At 43.7% G+C, this 26937-nt stretch overlaps 1 protein-coding gene across 1 annotated transcript in view; it reads left to right on the forward strand.

Moving 5' to 3' along the window:
* The window catches only part of USP34 (ubiquitin specific peptidase 34), a gene marked incomplete in the record, with an annotated part of 5849982 nt that overhangs the window by 3443720 nt on the left and 2379325 nt on the right, over positions 1-26937 (forward strand). The window contains 1 exon segment of the mRNA XM_044061224.1: positions 23846-23886. Within this exon segment, the coding sequence (XP_043917159.1) occupies positions 23846-23886 (41 nt within the window).

Here is a 26937-nt window from a genome sequence, read left to right on the forward strand (position 1 = left end):
GCTCTTGAGCGGGTTCTCTCGGACCTGCCTGGGAGGAGCATTCGAGGTGATGAAGGTGTACTGGCCACTGGTATCAGTCAGCAGTCTGTTCCCGTAGCTCCTCCCTCTATAGTACCTGTTGACATCTCTGCCACTTCTCTTGCTACAGGACCCAGAGATCCTCCGCCTCAGGTTTCCCCATTGGGAATGTCCCCTACTTCCGAGGATTCTCCTGATGTTTCGGGAGATCCTCCTAGGAAGAGGACTTGTAAGAGGAAGCATGTAGACTCCCCCGAGTCTGTCACTTTGGATACTGACTTTGATGAGTCAGAGGGATCCCCTAGATCCCCTCTGAGGATATCTCCTTCTCAGACATCCTAGAACTCCTGAAACAGAGGGGAAACTGGCCCACCAACAATCCCTCTGAGGATGAGTCAGTATACCTAGAGGCGTTTGGATCTCGGCCCTCCACCTCCTGGGTGTCTCCGCCTTCGACCCCTTATGCAGGTTATTGCACGAAGGCGTGGGCAGCTCCTGACTCTGTAGAGCCAGTCCCTAGGCGGCCTTCAAAATTTATCACTGCCCTGTGACAAGCAATTCCTCACTAAGGGTGTCCCGCTGATGCCATGGTGGTGGCTGCGCCACCAAAAGGAACTTGCAGATCCTTCCGTGCCGTCCATCCTCCTAATAAGGACTCTAGGACCATGGATAGGTACGGTAAGCGGATGTTTTCCTCAGCGACCTTTGCTATGTTCGCTGAATTACCTATGTCACTTCACCAGACTCCAGAGGGATATCCTTAAGGAGCTGGGTGAAGTAGTTCAGGATCCTACAGCTGCAGGGGCTCAAGAAAAATTGCTTCGCAGCTAGGAACCCTCAATTCCATTGCAAACTCCTCCATGCGGCTAATATCTTATGCTGCGGATGGAGAGTAGAGCCAGGTACAGGTGTGGCTCTTAGACGCCAAGCCTGGATGCGGCTATGTGATTTTGCGGATCCCTTTAAGGCGTCCTTCACAAATTCTCCCTTTGATGGGTCAGCTTTGTTTGGCCCTCAGGTGAAGGAAACCTTGACCAGGTGCGAACAGGACGGCAAGACTCTTTCTGCTGTTGGAGTCCGTTTTTCCACCCCTTCTAGACCTTATCCCAAAGGACAGAAAGGTGGGAAAATGTGGTTCCGTAAATCCCAAGGAGTCACGCCCGATTCACGTGGTCAGTTTACCCCTAGAGGCAGAGGGGTAACAACAACAGACGCTCTAGAGGCAGAGGGGTCCAAAAACCAGGGAAACAGGGAGCCTCTCTCTGACAAGCCCTTTCAGCATCCCTGAGGTGTTGCCCGGCTGTCCCTCCTTGGAGGCAGTCGGGAAGATTATCACTGTACCCAGAAGCCTGGCATTCCCTCACTCAAGACAGATGGGTACAGTCGATCATATCCAAGGGTTACATAATTCCTTTCGAGGAAAGTCCCTTCCCTCAAGTTCCCTTCCAGACGTACCACCCGGTCTAAGGGAGGTTGCAGAGTTAGAAGTCTCAAAACTACTGCAAAAAAGAGCCATTCAGCCAGTTACAATAGACCATTCAGAGCCTGGAATCTACTCAAGGTTCTTTTTGGTCCCCAAAAAGACGGGAGACTGGAGACCAATATTGGATCTCAGCAGACTCAACAAGTCTGTCAGGAAGACAAGATTCCGAATGGTCACTCTTCAGTCAATTCTGCCCTTCTTACAGAAGGACAACTGGATGTGCTCAATAGATCTTCAGGATGCGTACTATCACATCAAAATTCACAGACGCTCCAGGAGATTTCTCCGCTTTCGGCTGGGGTCCAGTCATTTCCAGTTCAGAGCCCTGCCCTTTGGTCTCACTACAGCCCCCAGAGTGTTCACCAGATGCATGGCAGTGGTCACGGCTCACCTGAGACGTCAAGGATTCCAGGTGTTTCCGTATCTCGACGACTGGCTCCTGTCAGCCACCACCAGGCATCAGCTTATACAAGCCAGGGATTACACAATAGACCTTTGTTCTCATTTGGGCATCTCAATCAACTTCGAAAAGTCATCCTTATCGCCCTGCCAGTCTATTACCTTCATAGGTGCAAACTTAAACACTGTTCGGATGTCAGCTACCCTTACAGATCAAAGAGTTTCAGACATTCAGAGTCATGTCAGGATCATTCTGGCCAGCAAGAAAGTACAGGCCAGAATGGTTCTAAAGGTATTAGGTCTCATGGCTGCGGCCATTACTCTTCTTCCCTGGCTCGATTCTACATGCGCCTTCTTCAGTGGATGCTGTTCACACAATGGTCATACCAGCAACTTCCAATGCGTCACCAGATTCTGGTGACACAGACATGCAAAGAGCATCTTGCTTGGTGGATCACATCGCCTCAGGTTCACCAAGGCAGGTACTTTGTACCCCATCCCCGATAGCCACTCTCACCACGGATGCCTCCCTGACGGGGTGGGGGGGTCATTATCAGGGCAGGATGGTTCATGGGACGTGGCAGCCGTTCGAGTACTATCTGCACATAAATGTCCTGGAGATGAGAGCAGTGCTTTTAACGTTGCAAGCCCTCAACGACTTTCTTCCCGTAGGGACAATTGCAGTCCACACAGACAACATGTCTGTAGTTTGGTATATCAACAAACAGGGCGGAACCAAGTCCTACCCCTTGTGTCGAGAAGCTCAGACTATGGCAATGGGCGATCTCCTCTCATCGGTTTCTGGTAGCAACGCATATCCCTGGGAAAACCAACATTGTAGCGGACAGATTGAGCAGAGCTATTCTCATGCCTCACGAGTGGTCTCTCAAGCAATCTATAGCGGAAGAGATCTTTCTGGAATGGGGTCGCCCATGTTGCGATCTTTTGCTACTCCCCAAAACAGCAAATGCCCAGACTTCTTCAGCCTCTTCCCTCTATCAGGCCATCCCCAAGAGACGCTCTGACCCAGGATTGGCCCCAGGGACTTCTTTATGCCTTCCTCCATTTCCTCTGATCCCTCAGGTGATCCAGAAAGCTACCGTTTTGAGAGCCAAATTGATTCTCATTGCCCCTTACTGGCCTCGACAAGTTTGGTTCCCGTTCCTCCATCATCACCTTTTGGTGCAGCCGTGGCATCTGGACCCAGTGCCAGATCTTCTGATTCACCAATCGGGTCAGCTGCACCAGTCAATCCCTTCTCTCAACCTCACAGCATGGTTGCTCCACTTCCTTCCTTAGCCAGGCTTCCTTTGATCTCTAACCCAGTTAGAGACATCATAGTAGCTTCGCTAAAATCCTCTACCAGGAGGATTTATACAAGCAAATGGAAACGTTTCTCTTATTGGGCTAAGGCCCAGAATATTGATCCTTTTACTGCCCCTGTTCAGGCTCCTCTTCTTCCACAGTCAGAGTTCAATTGGCTGCTATTTCCAATTTTCATATCGGGATAGCAGATCATAATATTATGTCCCATAGGCTCTGCAGGGCCTTCTTGAAAGGAATTTTCCTACTAAAGCCTCCAATCAGGAATCCTCCTCCTCAGTGGGATCTAAATTTAGTGCTGACATCCTTGATTCTTCCCCCCTTCGAGCCAGCTGTTTCTTGTTCCCTGAAATATCTTTCTTGGAAAACTTTATTCCTAGTGGCTATTACATCTGCCAGGAGGGTGTCTGAACTTCGTGTTCTTTCGGTTCGACCCCCCTATTTGGTTTTTCACAAAGACAGAGTATCTTTGAGAACTAACCCAACCTTTTTACCTAAGGTCGCTTCAAAGAACAATTTGAATCAATCCATTGATCTCCCTGTATTTTTCCCTAACTATTCAGATAGAGCTGAACAAAAGCTACATTATCTTGATGTCCACCGTCAACTTAGATATTATTTGGACAGAACAAAAAATTTAGAAAATCTGATCAACTTTTTGTTTCCTATGCGGATAATAAAAAAGGCCTTCCTGTTTCTAAAGTGACCTTGTCCAGATGGCTTTCTTCGGTCATCTCTGAAATTTATACTCAGGGAAAACAGCTGTGCTCAAAACCTAAAGCACATTCAACTAGGAGCTTAGCTACTTCTACAGCTTTTCAAGCTAGACTTCCTTTGGACACTATTTGTGCAGTGGCCACTTGGGCTACTCCTCACACTTTTGTTTCCCATTACAAATTGGACTTGGCCTCCAGGGACAGAGCCAGTTTTGGCTCTACAGTCCTCAAGAGTTTGTTCCATTGAGCCACCCAGGATAGAGGTGCTAGGGACATGGTCCCATCAAGCAAGAATGAAGGCGAGATTGACAACTTAACATTAAGAAGTTATGTACCTACCATAACGTTCCATGTTAGTTGTCTTCTCGCCTTCTTTCTTGACCTCCCTCCTTCCCCCTGGCCTGGACAGACCTTGTTATAAGAAACTGTTATGCTGAAGACCATTCAGACCTGGTCCTTCTTCCATCTGTAAGTTTTCTTTCTTCCTTTGGGAAGTATTTTATGCTTGGTGCTATTGCCTTTGTCAGCAAACGAGATCTGGGTACTTACCGCCTTGCATCATGGGATATGGGGCTGCCTCGAGCTGGTAAAAGTGACTCTCGAGCTTAGCAAGTGCCGAGTCGGAGCCGAGGGATCGGCTCCGAACCCATCAAGCAAGAAAGAAGGCGAGAGAAGACAACTAACATGGAACGTTATGGTAGGTACATAACTTCTTATTATTAAGTACTCAACTGCTTGATGCTCACATTTTAGTGAGTCCTTATTCTCTTGTGGCTTAGCTGCCATTTTCTCTGCTGCATTAACAAAGTTTTCCTGTAGGTGGACCCCTTTTGATTTCAGTGGACATTTTATAATGCTTCAAAATGTTATAACTTCATGTTTACTCTGGTTGTGATGCTTAGCTAGTGCATTCTTTAAATGCCCTTTTCTTTCTTCATTTAAATGTTCTATCTCATGTATACGCAGTGTATAGGACATTCCACAGTGATATTGTAGGTAAACCTTCCTTTCCATTAGCATGAGACATTGTTGCAGAAGCTATACAGAACACGTGACCAGTGTCGGAATGTCTAGAAAAAGAGTACAAGTATCATTATGTATGTGTAATACATTTATGACTGTTTACAGATTACATCATAAGAACAGCCCCATTTTTGTTACTGCCCCCTGGTTAAGTGTTCCTTCAAGTGTCTCTCTCTTCTGCATGAATGTGGACCCCAAACTAGCAACCTATTAGTTAAGTGTTCAGCTTCCTTTTTATGTTTTTAATACCAGCTATTCATTACATTGGAACAGCCATACATAATTCCTGTACTTATTGGAATGGCCATTATGACAGTTGGGGGGGTAAGAAAATACAACTCTTATAACAGAAGGCAGTATTCCCTTGTACATCAGTTAATTGTAGAGTTTATTTGGTGGATAGCAGTATCATTGTATTGAACAATCAAGTTGGTTTCAAGCTATATAATTATAGTGACTTTCCACTTCAGCAAGCACATGCTACCTTGCTAGACAGAGGACATACTTTTGTACCTATAAGTCATGACTTGCTCTTAACAGACCATATTATCAAAGTTCTCACTTTTGTGATTCTTGCCTGCACATGGCCTGGGTGGATAGGCTAACTTCCAAAGCTGTACTAACACCCCCATCCCTCAAGGGCCTTGGTTGACACACTTATACCACTGTGCAAAGACATGGGTCGATGTAAGTGGTGTGTCAGTTGACACCATCTTCAGGTCTTCCTTACTATGCAGTTTCATGAACCACGTGTTTAGTAGTATTGTCAGTGCTTTGGTTGACCTACTTCCAGTAACTGGGTAAGTACCCCATAGGGGATTTTTCTCATCTTTTTTTAAAAGTAAAGATTGAATTAACTAATTTCTCATTCCAAAGCATATGCTTTCAACATGGCTTGTTCATTGCATTTTGTACTGTTATATAGCAAACAACAAATCTATTCCACAGTGTAATCAAGCCACTGCAGCCACAACAGCCTTTGTTAGAGAAGTCAGCATGCAAGCTGTTCTCAAAGCAGCAGCTTGGGATATCTATTTAAATATTCTGTAGTCACTGCACTTTAGAGTAGCCTGTAGGACCATGTCAAGATTAGTCTCTGCTGTCCCACGAGGCCTTATCTCTTGAAAATGTTTCTCCAACATCACTATTTCTTTATGCTTTGGGAATTTTCCCAAAAGTGATTTCTGCAATAGTGATGAACATTGTAGAGTTGAGTTAGGGTCCTACTCTAGATGTAGATGTTTGAGTAGATTCTCTTTTGCAGTCTAATATACCCCCTACCCCCACCCCTGTTTGCTCACTTTTTTCTTCTGACAAGTGCATTATACCCTTTGTTTGGATGACACCCTAATCCATTTGTCTATACCTTCTCTTTCAGTTCTCTTCCAGAGCCCTTCCTGCATCTTTTTTCTAAGTATACTATAAAGGAGATTGGGGATCTCTGAGGTGTATGTGGGGCTAAGAGAGTTGTTACCATCTGGTCCACTTGGGTTTTCACACAGGAGTTATTACCTCTCTGTAACTAGGGTACACAAGATTTGAAAATGGCATCGGCTGATGCAGCTGTTATATCACCGACATCCTTCTGTAGTGATGGAAATGTATCAGCTGAGGCACTCTGGTGAAGGTGGAGATGTTCTTCATGTTTCACTGTTGCAATCATCACATTTGGGTTATCCTGCCAGGGGTAGCCCTCAGTCGGCCGAATACCAGAGGCTTAGTATTTCTGCATCGGTTGCTGTTGCTCCGGGACTTGACGTCAGGTCATCAGTGGTATAAATCAGGCAGCCGATGCTATTACATCAGTCTTTCTTGCCGAGGAGCCCGAAGCAGAAGCAGTTCGCACGAGTGCCGGTCGACCGCTACCTGAGTTTTCATTTCTGAAGTTGAAGTCTTCTAAATCTAAGTACCCCGTTGGGGATCCTTTTGTCTTGTTCTAACCGATGTCAGAAAAAGTTAACAATTGTCTCGCCTGTGGAAAGCAAATACCACACCGAGACTTTCATTCTTATTGAGTCACCTGTTTTATCCCAGACCACGATGTCCCTCGCTGTCACTTTTGTGCTTTGCTCAACACCAGAACTGTACGTCGTCGGGCCCTTATTGTAGCTAGATATTTTCGCTGTCAGTCCTCAAATTCCGATATGGCTTCGGTAAGCCATCCGACTACTGATCTTCCGAAAAAACATAAGGATAAAGACAGACAGACCGCACGGGTCCAAAACTGCCTATGATGCTTCTGCTAAGCTAGTCGCCAGTTCTCTGGTCCTCAGTGAGGCGCTGTCGCAGCCCCTGATGCCTGCTTCTGTGGATTCACAGGCTGTTACCGATACCGTTTTGGAGTCCAGTATGCCGCGAGACTCTTCTTCGACTAAGGATATTGCAGATGTCTCTAAGTTGGATGGGTCCGGAGCCGCTGAGCAGGCACCGGTTTCTGAGGAAGTACTTCGCTTTACCAATACTTAACACAGACTTCTTTTGCGTCTTCAGTTCTTTCTAAAACTACAGAGTTTCTAAGACCCAGGGTACGAACTATGCCCAAAAAAATGACGACCCAACCTTAGGCAGCTGCTTCCTTGCCTCAATCTCAAATGCTTAAAATGGCGGAAGACCTTATTATGCTTATTAAGGGTAGCCAGCCTACCCCTTCCAAAAGAAAAAGAGACTTGTCCCCAGTAGTTTTATCTGAACAGGAGTTCGATGACTCTGATGCTTCTGAATATGAAGATTTGCAACCCCTCTCTGCTTATGAGGATTCTGATGCAGAGGAATCCATTCCTTCTGCCTCTGCACCCAAGGATGTTTCATTTGGGGAAACCCTTCATCCTTTAAGGGAGCATTTCCAATGGGAATGTCAAGATTATCCTCAGTCAAAAAAGAGACTCAGGGAATTCTTAGATTTACCACAGCACAGATCTTTGGCGATTCCTCCTGTCCTGGATGTTGTGGACGATGTTTTTGTGGAATCCAGTTTGACTCCCGACACCCTTCCTCCTGCTCCCTTGAAACTTGACAGGTATTAGAGTCCCTGACTCTCACAAATTTATCTTCAAAAATCCTTCTGCTGACCCAGAGGTAATCTCTCAAGGACCTAAAGGAATTAAAACCAACTTCAACTAAGAATCCCACCCCATCAGGTAGGGATTCCCGAGCTTTAGAGAGATGGGGTAACAAAGTATACACCTCTGCTACACTTGCTATTAGAGCATTAAATTGTCAGTTCCACAAGCTGAAATAGCAGCATACCATGGAACTCCTCAAACAAAAAATATCTTCCTTTCCTGCTTGTGCAGAAAATAAAGAATTACAAGAGGTAATGTATTCTGCAAGCCAAGTTACTAAGCACACCTTGCAATGTGGCTTTGACGCCCTAGAAGCATCTTGCAGGGCAGCAGTCACTGGTTTTGAGAAGGCATGCTTGGCTTAAGGAACAGACCTTGCCAGCCCATGTCAAATCCAAATTATTGGAAGCACCATTGAACAAAGACAATTTATTTGGCACCAAGGCGGAAGAGGTCTTAAAAAAAGATGGAAGAAAAAGCTAAATCTATGCAGACAGTTAAGACTTCTTACAGGTCCAGCCTCCGAGGTTCAGTAGGCATTGCCCTTACAAGCACTGGTCCTTTCCTGCCCCCTCCAGGCCTCCTCAGCCCAGACCCAGGGGAAGCAGACCCCCCCCAGACAGCAGCCCCAGAGAATGCAGAGATCTAAGCAATGGAGTTCCTCCTCTTCAAAAACAGGGAGTGCAAAGCCCACCCCCTTATGGTAAGAACTCACAATGACTTTACACCTCCACCCCTTACCTCTGCCCACCTGCTTGTGCCCCTAGGAGGAAAACTCTCCTTCCATGCAAGCAACTGGGCCTCTATTACCAATGACCGATGGGTCCTCAACATAGTGTCCCAGGGATACAAATTTTATTTCCACACACTGCCTACCCCAACAGGGTTCCCAGATCTTTCTCCAAACCAGTGGGCAGAGGCCAAAAAGCAAGTCCTTTCTCTGCTGTCCATGAGGGCAATATAGCATGTTCCTGCAGAACAGATAGACCAAGGTTTCTACTCCAGACTCTTCCTTGGTACCCAGAAAAGAGGGCACATGGCGCCCCATCCTCGACCTATCCATTCTAAACAGCTTTCTGGCGATAACCAAAATTTAAAATGCTCACCCTCCAGCAGCTCCTACCAGTGCTTTCCAAGGATGCTTGGTTAGCCACCCTAGACCTAAAAGAGGCCTACCTACACATCCCAATCAGGGAATCTTGCAGGAAATACCTACGTTTCAGGGAAGGGTCTATGCACTTCCCTTTGGCTTAACCACTGCTCCCAGAGTTTTCACAAAATGCCTGACTCCCGCCATTGCTTTTTGCAGACAGAAATATTCAAATTTCCCCCTATTTAGATGATTGCCTGATTCAGGCAGACAGGAAAAGCTGATACAGCACCTGACTTTTGTAAAGGACCTACTGACCTCCCTGGGGTATACTGTCAATGACAAGAAATCAAATCTAGTCCCCACACAAAAAATTGTATTCCTGGGAGCAAGCCTGGACACAGCATCCCAGATGGCATTCCTTACTCCAGGAAAACAAGTCTACCTGACAGGCTGCTTCTCTTAGCTAGCCACCAGAACCCAGTTAACCGCAAGGAAAATCCTGCAAGCTCTAGGGTTCATGGCTTCCTGCATCTTACTCATTCCATATGCCAGACTGCTTATGAGGAAACTACAGTGGTACCTAAAAAGCCTTTGGTGTCAACACTCTCAAGACCTGGAAACTCTCATACCAATAATACCTTGTCTAAGGAAAGATTTTCTTTGGTGGACAGCAACTTGCAACCACAACCAGGGACTTCCCATCTCACAACCCCATATCGTCCAGACCCTCACCACAAACACATCAGACTGTGCCTGGGATGCACACCTGGACGGCAGGTGCATTCAGGGCCACTGTAGCCCACATCAAATACATCTACACATCAACCAGAAAGAGATGTTAGCTATTCAGCACGCCCTGACAGCCTTCAGACCCCTACTCTCCCTGGGGCCTCTACTGATCAAGACAGACAACGCCACATTGATGTGGTATATGAACAAGCAGAGAGGGACACACTCTCTTATCCTCTCTGCAGGCTCGCCATGACCCTTTGGCACATGGCCTCAGCCATGCATCTACACCTGCTAGCACAATTCCTGTCAGGCTCTTTAAACTGTCTGGCAGACAACTTGAGCAGAAACCTGCTAGACCCACGCGAGTGGCAGCTAGACCACTGAACCTTCAACCTTATAAGCCTGAAATGGGGCACCCCAAAGGCTGACGTCTTTGCCTCCCACTCCATTCATCACCTCAGAAAATTCTACACCAGGTATCCTCACAGCAAGGCCTGGAAAGTAGATGCCCTATCCTTCCAGTGGGTGAACCTCTCTGTCTATGCATTTCCCCCTCTACCACTCATATCAAGGGTACTGCTCAAAATAAGGGAGGAAAAACTGAGTGCAATCCCGATTGCCCCATACTGGCCACGTCAGCAGTGGTACCCACTGCTGCGCAGCCTGTCACCCCTGCCACCATGGCACCTACCTCAGATCCTTACACTCCTGACCCAGGGGAATGGAGAATTCATGCATCCCCAATTGCAGACCCTCAACCTGGCAGCCTGGCTTATTCCCTGTCCACCCCTAAAGCTGCCAGCCTAAGAAAACAAGTACTAGATGTTATACGTGAGACCAAACACCTCAGCACTAGGAAATCCTATGCTGACAAGTGGAAAAGGTTTTGCACCAGGATCCAGGCTAATGGAGCCGGAACGGCATAGCCCTCCCTACCTCTCATCCTGGATTACCTGGCAGACATACTACACAGGGGTCTGTCCTTCTCTTCTATTAAAATTCATGCCTCTGCCATCTCTGCTCATTACAGCACAGAGCCTCCTCTCTTCTCACACCCTCTCATCAAACAGTTTCTAAGAGAGGCTAACAACTTAAGGCTTCCCAGAAGAGCTCCTACCCCAGCTTGGGACTTTAACTTTGTGTTGGAAAAGCTCTCCCTACCCATCTTTGAACCTGCAGCTTCCGCAGAATTAAAATTTCTCTCTTGGAAAACAGCTTTGCTTCTGGCCATCCCTTCAGCTTGAAGAGTATCAGAGCTACAAGCACTCATGGCTGCAGAGGTTCATATGTTCATAGATTAAGCTAACTGCCCTTGCGAGCCATTTTAAGCCTAGCCAATTATCCCTTGTGAGACTCAAACCCCGCACCTTGTGTTTGTAAGGCAAACACCTTAACCATTAGGCCACCCTCCCAACTTCATCATTTTCCATGCTGACATAGTCTCACTCAGGACTAACCCATCTTTCATGCCAAAAGTGATGTCCAGTGTGGATCTCAACCAATCCATACCTTTGCCCACCTTCTACCTTAACCCACAAAACAAGAGGGAAAGGATTCTGCACTCTGTAGATGTGCACAGACAGCTCAGATTCTATCTGTACAGGACTAAATCTTTCAGAAGAACTGATCTATTGCTAGGCAGCTTTGCAGCAGGAGCAGAGGGCAAGGCCATATCCAAACAAACAATCTCCAAGTGAATAGCACACTGTATCCATTTCTGCTGCAGACAGCATAGGAAACCACCCCCAAAGGGGATCAGGACACATTCCTCCAGAGCAACCTCCTCCTCTGCAGCATTTCTCAAAGGGGTCCCCACCAGGGACATCCTGGTGGCTGCAACATAGACATCTGTTCATACCTTCACCAAGCATTACCACCTGCCTATCTTTTCCAAATCCAGGGCAGGCTTTGCCACCGCAGTCTTGCAGGCCATCCTAGCCAGCCCACAGTCTTCTTGACTGCCTCCACCCATTTCTTCAGCTTTGGAAATCAACCCAAATGTGATGACTGCAACAGTGAAACACGAAGAACATAGTACAGTTGTGTACACTTATCATAAATGTAGATGTTCGAGTGTATTCACTTTTGCAATCCTGGTTTCCCTCCCTCCATCCCCCTTGTCTCTCTCTCTCTCTTCCTCTCTCCTTACAGGGATTCTTTTTTTTTTTTTTTTTTTGGTATATACTTTCTACTGGTGGTGGTCTTCCACCATAACCTAGCTCCCTATTTGGGGAGCTTGTGACAGGGCAAGAAAAACTGATGTAATGGTGTCGGCTGCTGATTTTATACCACTGATGACCTGACATCAGTCCTGGAGCAACAGCAACCGACGCAGAAATATCCAGCCTCTGGTATTCGGGCCAACTAAGGGCTACCCCTGGCAGGATAACCCAAATGTGATGACTACAACAGTGAATACACTCGAACATCTGCATTTATAGTAAGTGTACACAACTGTACTTTCTGGAAGTTGGGCTGGCTGGTCAGGCTGCCTGAAAGCAAGAATGTCAAAAGTGAGAACTACAACAGTGAGCATACCCAAACACCTACATTTATGTTAAGTTCTTAACACAGCTGTACTTCATAGTATGCTGTAGGATACCTTCCATTTTCCTAGCCAAACATGAGTGATTCCTAAATACCCATAACAAACACACTTCTGTTATGGGTGATTTCAGTTATACATGGATAAACCTGTGCTGTTGTACCTTAAAAGTTGGGTATGGGAAAGATTCCAGAACATAATATATAATTCACAGTGTGTATGCATGTGCATACACACATGCATGCACACAGACCCAGAAACCCATCTGCTTTGACACTGTTAGAATCATAGAAGTTAAATGATTAAAAAATAATTCCATTTAAAAAATTAGTAAGCCAGCCCACTAGGCATGGGAAACATTGTAGCTTTCATCCTTACAACCATCACCTCCATATGTGCTACTACTATTGTGTCTCCATCTCTGGTTAAAGTTGGTCACAAATCAATTATCTTCTCCATTAATAGTCTTAAACTTGCTCACAGTGAACATTACTGAATTTAAAGATTTCATACAGGCAAACCTGCTAAAAATATGGTGAGCTCTTGAAATTCAGTTGCAATATCATCAGTCCATCTGCAACTTCGATTCTCACTTACACAGCTGAGCTCTTCTCCTACCTAAAAAAAAAGTATGGACAGAGTCCCCACTAAAACCATATATTATAGGAATTTTGAGCACAAGCCAGCTTGGTGGTCCACTAGTATAAATAAGCTCTATAACAAAAGAAACTACTTCTGAAGTCCAACAACAAATATGAATCCAGCCATATAAAAGTTTTTAACAAAAAATACAAAGAACTAATAACTATCACCAGGAAGATCAAAGCTAATTAAGAACCGGAACTAGCATCCGAATTTCAGGATAATTGAATTCCTTTTTTAATTACATCAGAAAGTTATGAAATAAAATCCATCAGTTTACTGAACTAATGCAAAGTAACATTCCTGTCTGACCCCTTAGGTATTGCTATTATACTTGCAGATAAATCTAGTGATAGCTCTACCCAGAAAGAATTGTCAAAATTCTGGTGCCCTTCACCCCCCCCCCCCCCCAAATATCACTAGGTGTTCTAACTGTGCTCTCAAAAACTTAAAATACTGCTTCCATGGGTTGGGACTGTTTATCTAAATGCCTATTAAATATCACCAAACATGCATTTGTGGCCTTGTCCTTTGGAACTGAGAGATAGAGCCCTGATTATGACTTGGACGACTGGGATTTGATTAGTGTTGGCACTGGAGTAGCCAGGTTAGGGAGGGGAAGGTGGAGTGGTATGATTAGTTCCCTTTTGCTGTAGGGGGGATGGTTGTGCTGCTTGCAGTCAGCGATACACAAGGCAATTTTTTCCCAGTGGAGACTAGAGAGATGATGACCACCCGTGCTGTGGGCTGGGTTTAGGACTGCTTGAAGGGAATGATTGGCGAAAGTCGACAATGTCCTTTGAAGACAGCCCATTGTGTGTCCACCCCACTTGCTTTGTTGTATGAGCACAAGGTGTAACCTCAGACCACTTCTGATGGCTGTCTGGATAATGACCCCCCTCTCCATCAGCTCTTGCCCACTAAAGGGAACAAATAAGCTGTTAGAATGTGAGATAATCCGATGGTTAGCAGGTGGGGGGGGGGTGCAAAACAATGCCTTTGTGGAGCCACTCCTGAAATTGTTTAAATTTAGCCAAAGGGTATGGCGATCTGCAGTTGTGACGCCCCTTCATAAAGGACTCCGTACCACAGACTCTGAAAAATACAGACCCATCAGCCTAACTTGCCTAAAATGCGAAGGCATGGAACACATCAAGTTTGATTTTATAAACTGTAATATTGAAAACCTCATACAACTAGACCCACAACAGTTTAGTTTTGTCCAGATAAGTCATATCTGTGTAAGGTAGTATTTTTAGTAAATTTCTTTGGAAAGGTCATAGAGGTGTAATGGACAGTTGTCCTTCAGTCCATACAGTTCATCTGAATGTGGCCAAGGCATCTGACACCTTTCTCTATGCTGGTATTAAAAATAAACTAGAATACCTAAATGTAGACCCTTGCATGGTACGATAGATAGAAGATTAGCTGAATAACACCCTTATAATTAAAGTGGCGAGAATCATGTCAGAAAGCAGGAATGTAACTAGTTGTGTACCTCAAGACTTAGCACTGGGACCCATTCATACTTAATTACCACATTTTCATTTCTACAGAAGGGCCCCTCATTTTTGGCACATACTTTTCTGACCTCTGAAGTATAAACCTTGACTTATGGCTGATTAAGTTTTCCAGTAGCTGTAAACTGGATAATATTGTCATATCACCTCCGGATATGAAATCATACAATAAGAACTAATCATTCCAGACCAGTGGTATATAGAAAAAGGGATGCAGTTAAATAGGAGAAAATGCAGCACTGTCACATTTAACAAACAATTCATGCCTAGAACTTACAGTGTAAAACATTTTCCCACTCCAGAACTGACAAGACATTCAGGGATCTTGGCATCCTGGTTATCAACTCCTTCACCTTTTAACAATCGTGTTTCATTTTTATTGAGGAAATCCTTCTGTCTAGCCCAGTTGATATGCAAAGTCATGTTTTCCAAGTCAGTAGAACTGATCATTCCTCTGTTCACAGTTAGACCAGTCATAGAGTATAATGCCCTCACTGGCATGGAACTCCCCAGACAGATCACACCGCTAGAAAGACAGAAAAATGTCTTTGATTAGAAAGATTACTGGTCTGAATACCCTTAACTACCAAAACATGCTTGAAGCATTATCAAAATACTCTGCATCTTATAAGCTCTTGCATGGGGATTTATGTCTTGTATTCTGAGCTGTTAAGGACCCAAACTTCCATGATCTCCTGCAGGAGGCAAGTAGCTTCACAGACACTTAACCTAAGGATTTAGCTCTCCACCAGCAAATAAGTAAAACATGACAGAGAAAAAATTGCATTGCAAAATGTTTGCCCCATCTTTGGAACAAATTATCTTTATGTGTGAAAGAGTGACACGCTTGCATCCTTTAAGACAATCCTTAATGACTGAATGGACATCAGATTTGCACATTTATTCCTGGACTGACCTGTTTTAACCTTCAGAAAGTGGGTGGTACATCACTAAGGTGGGTATTGGCAGGAGTAAATGATTTCTAGATTTAATTACCATGTTAATTCTTATAATCCTATGTGTGAAGCTGTCCTGTGGGGTCTCCAGTCTTCATTAGGGTATTCTACCACAGAAATGTGCTGTCCAAACAACACAATCTGATGATGTCAGTTTTCATTCTATCTTCAGCTGATGGGCTCAGATCCAGTCCATCAGATCCATCTCTGCCATTGCTAAAGCTCATGGTAACCAAAACTCTCGAGCTTCTGTTACCCATAATGCACCAGCACAAAGTACCTCAGATCTCGTTCACAAGTTTCAGTGAAAGATGTTGTCTGCCAGTTACTCTCGAGTGTTTTCAAAGATAAGTTAAAAATTTCTGTTTTCCTTCAGCTTTATTAGCAGTTACCTTTTCCTTTACCTTTACGTTATGTTACATATTTCGTTAAGTACTATTGCTAGTATTTTTCCTCTAGACTGTTACCTGCTGCTTCTTCTTCCTACTTTATTAGTAGGTCTTTGGTAGTATTTCTTCTTCCTCCTCTTGTTTTTTTTCTCCTTACCTGTCCTGTCTTCCAAAAAAAAAAAAAAAAAAACTTTAAATCTATTAGTAATAGAATTTTTTTTCTTCCTTTCAACTTATTATTTTTGAAATATGGCAGAAAAAGGGCCTGCAGGTTCCAAAAAGTGTATAAAGTGTGGGCATAAGCTTCCATTGTCGAATGTCCACACATTGTGTTTATTGCTTAGGGCCTCTTCATTTGCATGAGGACTGCTTGATATGTCATTGGTTCAACCCCAGGGCTATGGTCAAGCTCAAAAATAAATTGATTCTGAAAAGACTCTTATCTCTTCATTTGTGGAGGCTATATCTGGCCCAAATTAAAGTCAGAATAACTATAGTCAAGGTCTCCAAAGCCTTCCTGTTTGTCTTTGGATTCTTCTAGACATAGGTCAGGAAGAGATCCAACTTCACCCTCGGATCCAAAAAAGCAGAAATTGTCTGATGTGACTTGTTCATATCCAAAGAAACTAAAATTGACTGATCACACTACCTCGGATCCAAGATGATCCTCATTGGATCCAGCTGTAGCTAGCCCTTCTATCTTTATTTTGATACCAAGGACCAGGTATTCAGCTTCGGTAGATCCAGTGCACTCTAGGGTGCCTTCTCCTTTTTTGGATAAACTCAGGTCCCCTTCAGTCTTGTCTTCTCGTTCTTCCAGGAGTCTTACAGAAGATGACGTGGAAAGAGTGTTGAGAAAAATTCTCTTGGCTCCAGGTTAGATGGGTGTCCCTTTGACTCCCACCACTCTGGGTCAGGAGGTCTGTTCCACTGCTACTACACCCCCACTACAAGTTCCTCCTCGGACACCTTCAGTGTTCTCAGAGTCCCTGGTTCCTAGCCATCCAGATCCATCTGGCTCTGATCCGAAAATTATCCTATCCTCTGATCCGAAGCTTACCCTGACCCGTTTCATCTGGAGAGCTCTTGGAGCCGAAGCTTCCCTGTTGGATCCGAGGTGTTGCAGTCAACTCCAATTCTTTTGGAGCCATTTCTGTACCTTTGACCCTCAGCATTGGATAGCTCGGCTGTGGCTCCCACCTCATGGATTTTGCCCTTGAAGCTGGGGAGGGCTGCGGTCCAAAGGTTTGCCTTTTCAGATTCAATGTCTTCCTTTCTCTGGGGTGATTTAACTTTGAGGCTGTGAAGGGAGGTTTCTCTGCCTCGGCAGAACAGACGGATCCAACCCCCTTGGATCCTAAATATTTAACCATGACGTCTCAGTGTTCAGAGTCTCACCAGGTCTCTTCTCAGGGACAGCCATTACCAAGACCACAGGCTTACCCACAGGGAATCTTGATTTCTTTTTTTGATGCCTCTCCAGAACTTCCCATGGAGAAGGTCCTTAAGAAGAAGACGTGCAAGAAGAAAGCACCTAGGCTCACCAGAGGAATCTATCACAGAAAATATGGATTTCGATGAGGGTGAAGGGTCCCCATGGTCACCTCCTGAAGAAGTCTCATTTGGACACTTCCTAGAAATCCTTAAGCAGAGAGGTGGCTGGACACCCAGCAACCCTTCATCCGAGGAGTCCATATTCCTAGAGGTCTTTGGTACTGGCCCATCTACCTTCTTGATGACTTTGTCCACCGATGAGCTCATTGAGTTGATCTCTCGGCGGGCGTGGAAGGAACCCGGCACCACTGAACCTATACCTTGGAGACCAGATAAGCTTATGGCACCACCTGCAGACAAGCAGTTTTGGAGAAAATGGTGATCGTTGATTCCATGGTCATAGCGGCGGCCACCAAAAAGGAACTTGTCGATGAGCGTTCCGGTGACCATCCCCCCACAACAGGGAGTCTCAAGTGATGGACATATTTGGGAAGCATGTCTATGCTTCAGCAACCTTTGCTTTAAGGTCACTGAATTATTTGGCACATTTTACAAGACTTCAGAGGGATTTGATTAAGGATTGTCAAATACCCTCTCAGGAGCCATTTCTGATGATGTTCAGTCATCTGTGGCTTCTCAGTTGGCTACTTTGCAATCTAGTTCCAATTCTTCCATGTGGTTGGTTTTGCATGTAGTTGAAGGGACCACAAGGGCAAGCGGGTTCAGGAATTTCCATTAAGAGGCATACCTGGATGCGGTTATGTTATTTTGCGGAACCTTTCAAGTCTTCGTTCATCAATGCTCCCTTTTGGCTGTACATCTTTCTTTGGCCCCAAGGTAAAGGGCACACTATCCAGATGTGAAAAGGATGGAAATACCCTGTCTGCCATGGGCATATAGTTTTGACCCCTCAAAGATCCTTTTCCAGGCATCAACAAGGAAGTCGAAAGATGTGGTTTAAGAATTCTCAGGGTCCATTCCAGGGCACACATGGAGGAGGTTGTCCCAGAGGCACAGGAGGGAACTCTTAATAGATGACCACGTCCATGCTGCAGACGTGGCCCACAAAACCAGGGGTCCATAGAATCCTCCTTTGACAAGACAGTACCAGTACTCCTGAAAGTAGGCCCAATCGCCCACCTCTGGTGGCAGTTGGGGGACATTTATCCCTGCATCAGAGAGCCTAGCTAGACTTAACAAAAGATACTTGGATGCAGAGGATTATTTCCGAGGTTATGTAATTCCTTTTTCCCCTCTTCCTCCAAACTTGAGAAAAATCCCAGATTTTCCACCTATTCAGAGGGAACAAGCAGCAATTCAAATTCAAAAGCAGCTGGGAAAAGAGTAATCCAAGACGTCCCACCAGACCAGATAGAATCCGGTACTTACTCAAGGTTCTTTTTAGTCCCAAAGAGAACAGGGGACTGGAGACCAATTTTATATCTCAGCATCTTAAACAAGTCAGTTCATTGAACCGAGTTTCGAATGGTCACAGTTCAGTCCATTCTAAGTTTTTTGAGCAAGGATGACTGGATGTGCTCAGTAGACATTTGATATATACTATCATATAAAGATGAACAAACGCTCCAGAAGATATTTACACTTCCCTTTTGTCTCACCACAGCCCCCAGGGTGTTCACCAAGTGCATGGCAGTAGAAGCAGCTCAGTTGTGACTGCAAGGATTTCGGGTGTTTCCATGTCTAGATGACTGGCTTATCTACACTCTGACCATGCATCAATTGATAAGGGCAAGAGACCAGTCTCGCCAGACTTGCTCTCTTTTAGGGATAACCATAAACTATGAAGTCCCAACTAGAACCAACTCAGACTCTAAAATGCATAGGAGCAATTCTCCACAGAAAGTCAACCATAGCTTCACTGAACCCTCAATAGTTCAAACCATAAGATCACAGGTCAGAAAGATAAACTGCAGTACTAAGATTTCAGCCCACCTGGTCCTTCAAGCTCTGGGATCAATGGCAGTGACAATAACATTCACACCTTTGGCCAGATTTTACATGAGAATACTTCAGTGGATGCTAGCCACGCAATGGTCAATACTTCAACCTATGTCTTATCAGATACGAATCACTCAGGCATGCAAGAGAGATCTTAGGTGGTGGATTCCCCCTCAGCCCAAGGCCAGAGTGACCACGGACACTTGCCAACTTGTGTGTGTGTGTGGGGGGTATTTTCTGGGAAAAACAATTCAGGTCACTTGGTTCCCCGAAGAAGCCAGCTTGCAAATCAGTGTCTTAGAGATGAAAGCAATGCTTTTAGCATTACATCTTCCAGGATGTTCTTCCCTTGGGGACATTTGCAATTCAAACGGACAATGTGTCAGTAGTTTGTTACATTAATAGAAGAGGAGGGACCAGATCCTACCCATTAAATCGGGAAGCTGTCAGACTGTGGCAGTGGGTGATCTCATCCAACCACTTTCTCTTAGCAGTGCACATTACGGGGAAATCCAGTGTGATAGCAGACACAACGGAGCAGGTACATTCTTCTACCTCACAAATGGTCCCTCAGCAAGAACATCACGGAATAGATTTTCCATCAGTGGGGCCAGCCTTCCTGCAATCTATTTGCTTCCCCCCCAAACAACAAATGCAGCAGCAACTTTGCCCTAATTCCTCCACAGGGGTAATCCCAGAGGTTGCTCTACTTCACGATTGGCCCCCCGTCTACTCTACACTTGTGCTCATTCCGCTAATCCCAAAATTCCTACAGAAAGCTGCCTTGTTGAAGAGCAAAGTCATCCTCATTGCACCCTTCTGGCCTCGACAGATTTGGTTCCCCTATCTTTGGCCTCATTTGCTTCACCAACCTTGGATTTTGGATCTGACTATAGGCCTCTTGTCTCACCTGACAGGCGTGATTCATCCAGACATAACTGCACTCAGGCTGACTGCCTGCCTTCTCCAATTCCATTAATAGCCAGACAACCTATACTCTCATCACCTTTCCTCAGATACTTTCATCTTCCTATACATACATACATATATATATATATCCTTCATATACTGTCTCAGTGAGGCCCTTTTGTAGGATGTCCACATCGTTAGGAGTTTCGATTATGGCTCCTAGTTTGCAGTCATCTGCGAACTTTGTTAGCCAAAGACCTTCTCTGTTAACCTGTGCTTCTGAGAAGTAGATACCAAACAGGAGAGGACCCAGGACTGAACCCTGTGGTACTCCACTTGTCACTGGTATGAAGTCGGATTTGGAGTCTGCCACTTTCACATTGTGCATTCTGTCAAGTGAGCCAGTTAGCAACCAATCTTGCGACATAGGGATTTATACCTAGTAAGTTCCGTGATGATAAGTTCCATGACCTTGCATAACAGGTGCTCGTTAGGCGGTAGTTCCCGGGGTCTGTGGTGGCTCCCTGTGTGCCATTCAGTGGGCACAAAGCCTGAGGTGAGGCTATGATTGAACATGGTGCTTAGGTGGGGTGCCAGTTCATTCTGTAGTTCGTGTAGAACACAGCCTGGGATGTTTTCAGGTCCCATGAATACTGTGTTCTTGGCTTTGGAGAGTGTGGTTCTTCCTGTGCAGCCGTGATTACAGGAACTTTGCTTTCTTCCGGTATAGAGATGGGCCCTTTAGGGGGTGAGAGGGGGGTAAAGTTAGCACTGAACCTATCTGCCAGGATGTTGGCAATATCAGTTGGTTTTGTATATTTAGTGCCATTGTGCTGTAACTCAGAGCAGATCTGTATGTTGCCATTGAGATTCTTGACATAGCTATAGAATGCTTCGTGGTTGTCTTTAGAATCAGTGGTGATTTTGTTTTCGTAACTAGCTTTGCAGGATTTTATGAGGGATCTCAGCTTCTTACTGAGGCTGACCAGGGAGTTCCTCCAATCATGGGATTTTACTCGTTTTTGCAGCAGTTTCTTTCTTCTGTTGTAGAGTTTGTTTATGGCAGGGGACCACCAGATTGGCTTCCTTTTTTTGGAGGATAGCATCTTGGGTCTGTTAGGGATAGCACGATCCATGCATTTTGTAAGTGCTTATAAAGTGCATTTGTGTAGGATTCAGCAGTCGTACCTCTATTGTCCGTCTGCATGGGTGTCGTGAAGTTTGCCACTTCTTTCTTAAGCGTGAAGTTGGCTTTGGAGAAATTCTTTACAATGGTTTCCCTAATGGGGGGTGGGAGTGGGATGTGGATGTCTAGGGCGATTAGCTTGTGGTCGGATCTGACCAACGAGGAATTGACCTCTGGTGTGTAGCACCGGTCACCCATGTTGGTAATAACCAGGTCTAGGATATTGCTGTCCCCCAGGTGGAGGTGTGGATAAGTTGATCCAAGGCGTTGGAATTTATGAATTCCAGAACACGTTGAGCAAAAGAGTTGGTTCATGAGTGTTTTTCCCAGTTAATGGTGGGGTAGTTGAAATCACCCATTATTAGGATTTTGGGTTGTACCCTAATATTTTCCAGTGTATCAAGAAATGAGGAGTGGGAATCCTGGGTCATTGTGGGTGATCTGTTGCAAATTACAATTTGGATTGTCGTCTTGCCCAGAGTTAGTTGCACTTGGATAATCTCAGATGCATTATACTGAGCAACTAGCCTGGAGGTGTGGATATCTTTAATGAATATGGACACACCTCCGCCTTTAGTGTTTCGGTCCAGGTTAGGTGGCTGAAAGGTGTGGTATGAATTATAGCCTGTTAATGCAGGGGTGCTCTCTGGAGCCTTGAACCAGGTATCTGTCACTGCACAGATGTCGATGTTCTCCATTTTAAGGACTGCCTCGAGTAAATGCATTTTGTGGTTTAGACTTCTAGCATTGAGTAGCATTACCCTCGGATTTTGCTTGCTTGTACCTGTTACGGTGGCAAATTTGTTATTTGAACATTGCCTAAAAAAGGCACTATGGGGTGGCAAGAGCCTTAGCCAGTATTTGGAATCCCAAGGATGACAGATGCAGGCCATCTCTGGCAAAGTATCGTGGTCTGTCAGTCACATCATCCCAGGCAGACAGTTGCTGGATCCCTTTAGAATGACACCAGAAGCTTAGCCAGTTGTTGAAGTCAATGATTTTGTCTTTGTACTGTGGTATCATTCAGGGTGATGGCTGGATGCTACTCAGAGCTAGGGTCATACCTGCATGGGCTACAAGATCGGTTTTATTTTCAGTCAGATGTCCTTTATATTGAGCTCAATATGTAGTCTTCCTATTTGACTGCAAATATTTCCTTTCTGCTAAAGTCAGCAAATGAGATCTAAGGTACTTGTGGTTGTTGAATTATGGGTAAGGTAGAAGCTTGAGAGTTTTTGGTTGCTATGAGCTTTAGCAATGGCCGAGTTAGATCTGAGAGATCAGATCCGAACCCATCAGTGAGGAAGAATGAAAATGGACAACACAGATCGAACTTTATGTTGAGTACATCATTTCTTTTTTCACATCGTTCCATAAGGATGTGCTTGGTAGCAAAGCCATGTCATTCATGACCTTCCCCATGCCATCTTCAGCAGATCCCAAGCTACTAATCATATTCAAGTCATTTGAGTTGTAGGCTGTGTTTTTATCCTTCTACAGTTTTAGTTGTATACCTTCATGCATTATTGTTACAGCCTGTATAATATGATTTGTGCTTCCTTTGGTACTGCTTTACTTCAATACTTAACTTTCTGAGCCATTGCCTTTCAGCTGTTCTCTGCCCCCATTTGCTGTTTCTTTAAGAAATCATTGTCATTGTGATTTCTATTTGTGTGTTAAAAGTGAGCCAGTGTTTGTCATTTCTTTTTCTTTGTGTGATTTTGGAGTTGCTGCATAATAGTAGGAGATGGTGGGTGGTTCAGGGGCCTTGATGTACTGCAGAAATGTTTTTTTATTGTTGTCTTGAGTTGCTGGTAATTTTCGTCTAGCAGAAGCAATCTGAGGATTAGTGTTGATAAAATGTGAGCAAAGCCTCTCTTACCTTGTCAGTTGATGTCAAAGGGTTCCCATTTTAGTGGGTTGCAAATATACTGTCACTGCACCCCACTTTTGCAACCTTATCATCCAGCTTATTTATTTATTTATTTATTTATTTTTTGCACTGTGTGTGCTTTCTGAGTAGTTGGGTTGTAAACTAGAAGGCTCCAGGACAAGGTGCACTTAAGTAGTCAGGCTATGACATCATTGTGTGTACCCTAAGCATGGGATCTTCCAAGAACAATTGCCTGATTATAATTGTGGAGAGGCTGTACTTTGTTGTTAAGACATGTCAAGGAATATCTGCTCGTAGAGCAGCTGATACAGTAAGTTGTATTTTATTTTTCTTGCTTAGTTGAAAATAAAACCTTAGTAAACGTTTATACAGGATGAGCAAAATAGCAAATTATAGTATTCTCATGTCTAAAAAATGATGTAAATCAGGATTTTCACTGTGTATATGTTTACTCCAGAATACTGATTTATTTTCCCTTATTTTGTTCACTATTTCTGCACAGGATACTCAAGTCTCAGTCAGATCATAAGTCACGGCATGAAGGTAAGTTTAAAGAAGTCTTTTTATTATTAAAAATGTGAATGTAATTAATCAGGTATAGTGCTAAATATGGGGATAATTGCAACAGGTTTGTGCAAAAGGTAAACATTTTTTCACATTATAGCAAGATTAATTTACACCGAGTCACATATATAGGAGCCCTTATTTTGTCGCAGTGTAATTTATTCAACAGCTTTTTTGTCTTACTTCAAATGGTCAACAAGAAAGCAGTCATTTATGTGAGATTGCTATAATTCCAGGGTTGGAGAATATGTCCTTTTCTTGGTATTATGCTACCTTGCATAGTAGATGTGTGTGTGTGTGTGTGGGGGGGGGGGGGGGGTGCTCAAAGGACTTGCTAAAGCACTTTGTTTTGTTTTTTTTTCTTTGCATGGTCCGAGATTATGTCTCAAAGCATGCTCTGTGTGCCAGCAGTTTCTTTTGTCACCATGTTTTATGTCGACTTTTTGTGGTTTCAACTTTTTTTAGTAGACCCATGTACTCACGAGCAAGCGTATAACACTTAATTAATCTCAGTTAAGGGTTAAAGTGCTCTTCTATTTATTATATTTTATTTTTCAATGAAAAAAATATCTATTAAGTTGTAAGTGTTTGGTAATGTTAAAGTTTCAATTGAGATTGTCTACAGTTTATGGTTATTTTTTATCTAGTAGATGTTAAGGTGACTCCTAGAAAACTAGAAATTAATTATTTTCAGTATCAACCAGATGAAAGACAGCATGCTCTGCTTTTATAAACTAGAGATGTATATTGTATTAATGAGTCATGGTTCAGAGAAAAGGCATACAGGACATTACCTGGGTGGAGAGAGGCCAATAATGATTGTTGGCGACGTCCATGGCCAACACTTAAACATAGAATATTTCCAGATTTTGAGGTGTCTCAGCTGTCAAGTTTGTTACTCACAAAGTACCAGTTTCCTCATGTACAAAAATGGGAAATAGTTGCCAATGTTTATATGTTAACATATATATATATATATATATATATATATATATATATATGTATATATATATATATATATATATATATATGTGTGTGTGTGTGTGTGTATATATATATATATATATATATATATATATATATATATATATATATATATGCACACACACACACACACACACACACACACACACACACACACACACACACACACACACACACTAAAATGTGTACACACCCCTGTTAAAATGCCAGGTTTTTGTGATATAAAGAAATAAGACCACAATAAATCATTTCAAAACTTTTCCCACCTTTAATGTGACCTATAACCTATACAATTCAATTGAAAAACAAATCTGTTAGGGAAAAATATAAAAAAATAAAAAAAGTACAATGAGATGGTTGCATAAGTGTGCACACCTTTAAACTATTACTTTGTTGAAGCACCTTTTATATTTGTATAAATACACCAAGTTGAAGGGACAAGGATGCATCTCGGAGACTATTCCCTACAGTGGAACAGGTTCCTCACCCATGTGAAGCAGAATTCATCCCTGACTCTGTTCTATTACAAATGAGATTTTGATTCTTTGACCAGGTATTTCTAATGCGGTCAGACTTGTGGATGTGTAGAACTATATCAGATGATGCCTTGTAAGCCAGAGAGAGATAATCTCTCAGTAGTCTGTAGGAGCCATAGTATGAAAATAAAGCTTTGAGGTGGTCTGCACGTTCTATGCAATTAAAGTCTTGTGTTCTTTTTTTTTTTTTTTTTTTTTTTTTTTTTTTTTTTTTTTTTTTTTGTGAGGAACTTCTTTGGGCATTCCAGTTGTATATGCCTAGTCAAGTACATACCAGTAGGACCATTGTACTCAATGGCTGAATTAATGAGGGCTGAGCACAGGGGGTCAGTGACATCGTTGGACCTGAATGCCATACCCTTGTTTATAATTTGCTCAGTATATAATGATTTCCTTAGAACAGTAGACACAGAGTAGTCAAAGGTGAAATCGCTGTCTGCATGTGTTCCCTAATCGTTAGGCCTACGCTTAGGGTTTTGGTTGTATTGTCTATGTGTTGATTCCCCTGGGTGCTGACTTTCCAAAGAATACTATTATATATTTTTTGGCATTCAGTTTTAGATCATTTTCTCTAGTGCCAATTATTAGTTTGCGACAAGTCCTCTTGGACGATGTTAGTGTCCTTTGGGTATTCTGTGATTACACTAAAGTTGCAGTTGTCTGCAGGCTTAGACAACCAAGGCCTTGCATCATTACCAAAATATGACCACCGGTGTACTAGAAGGCTTTATCTTTGGTCCCCTCCTATTTAACATTTTTGCCAGCACCCTGTATAACAAGCCACCCTAATACAATATACAGATGCACATTGGACAACATGGTACACCTCCAAAAAACTACTCCGGAAGCTTTTAACAGCCACTGAAACCTGGCATTGTAACTCTCAACACATGCTCAACCCAAAAAAGACCAAACTACTACCCCCCCCCCCCAAATCTCTCTGTCATGAAAAAAACAAAATATAAAGTCCTCTCTCTTGATAATACAACCATTGAAGTCACTTCTCATAGCTGTTAGGCGTGGTAATTAATGATAATTTTACATTTGATCTGCGTATACAAAATTGCAAAAGAAACACTCATCATAAACTAGGGATGCTTTACAGAGCCAAACACTTTCTCACTGACGCAACTAAAAGTATACTTGCCACTGTTTATCTCCTCCCCACTCTTCTTTATGATGCTCTCATCCTTACTAACCTCCAGACATCACAAAAATTAAAGCTTGAACAGTGCTACAACAAAGTTACAAAATTTGCAGCACATACCCCTTTCAGAACCCACCACTGAAAAACCACATCAACTAACATACACACAACTTCTTACCACCTGTAAAATTTTCCAGCATCCATTTTGCCTGTCCAGAACTAAAAAACATTCTACACAATTGTATTCCCAGTCAGTCACTGCGATCCAGTGAACAAAAGCTGTTGTCTGTCTATAAGCCTGTCAGATCTGCTTGGCATTGTCTATACTCTTACAAAGTTCTAAGGCCTGGAGCTCCTTACCTG

The sequence above is a fragment of the Protopterus annectens genome, chromosome 1.part0, assembly GCF_019279795.1.
Source record: "Protopterus annectens isolate FY-2018-M chromosome 1.part0, PAN1.0, whole genome shotgun sequence".
Lineage (NCBI taxonomy): Eukaryota > Metazoa > Chordata > Ceratodontiformes > Protopteridae > Protopterus > Protopterus annectens.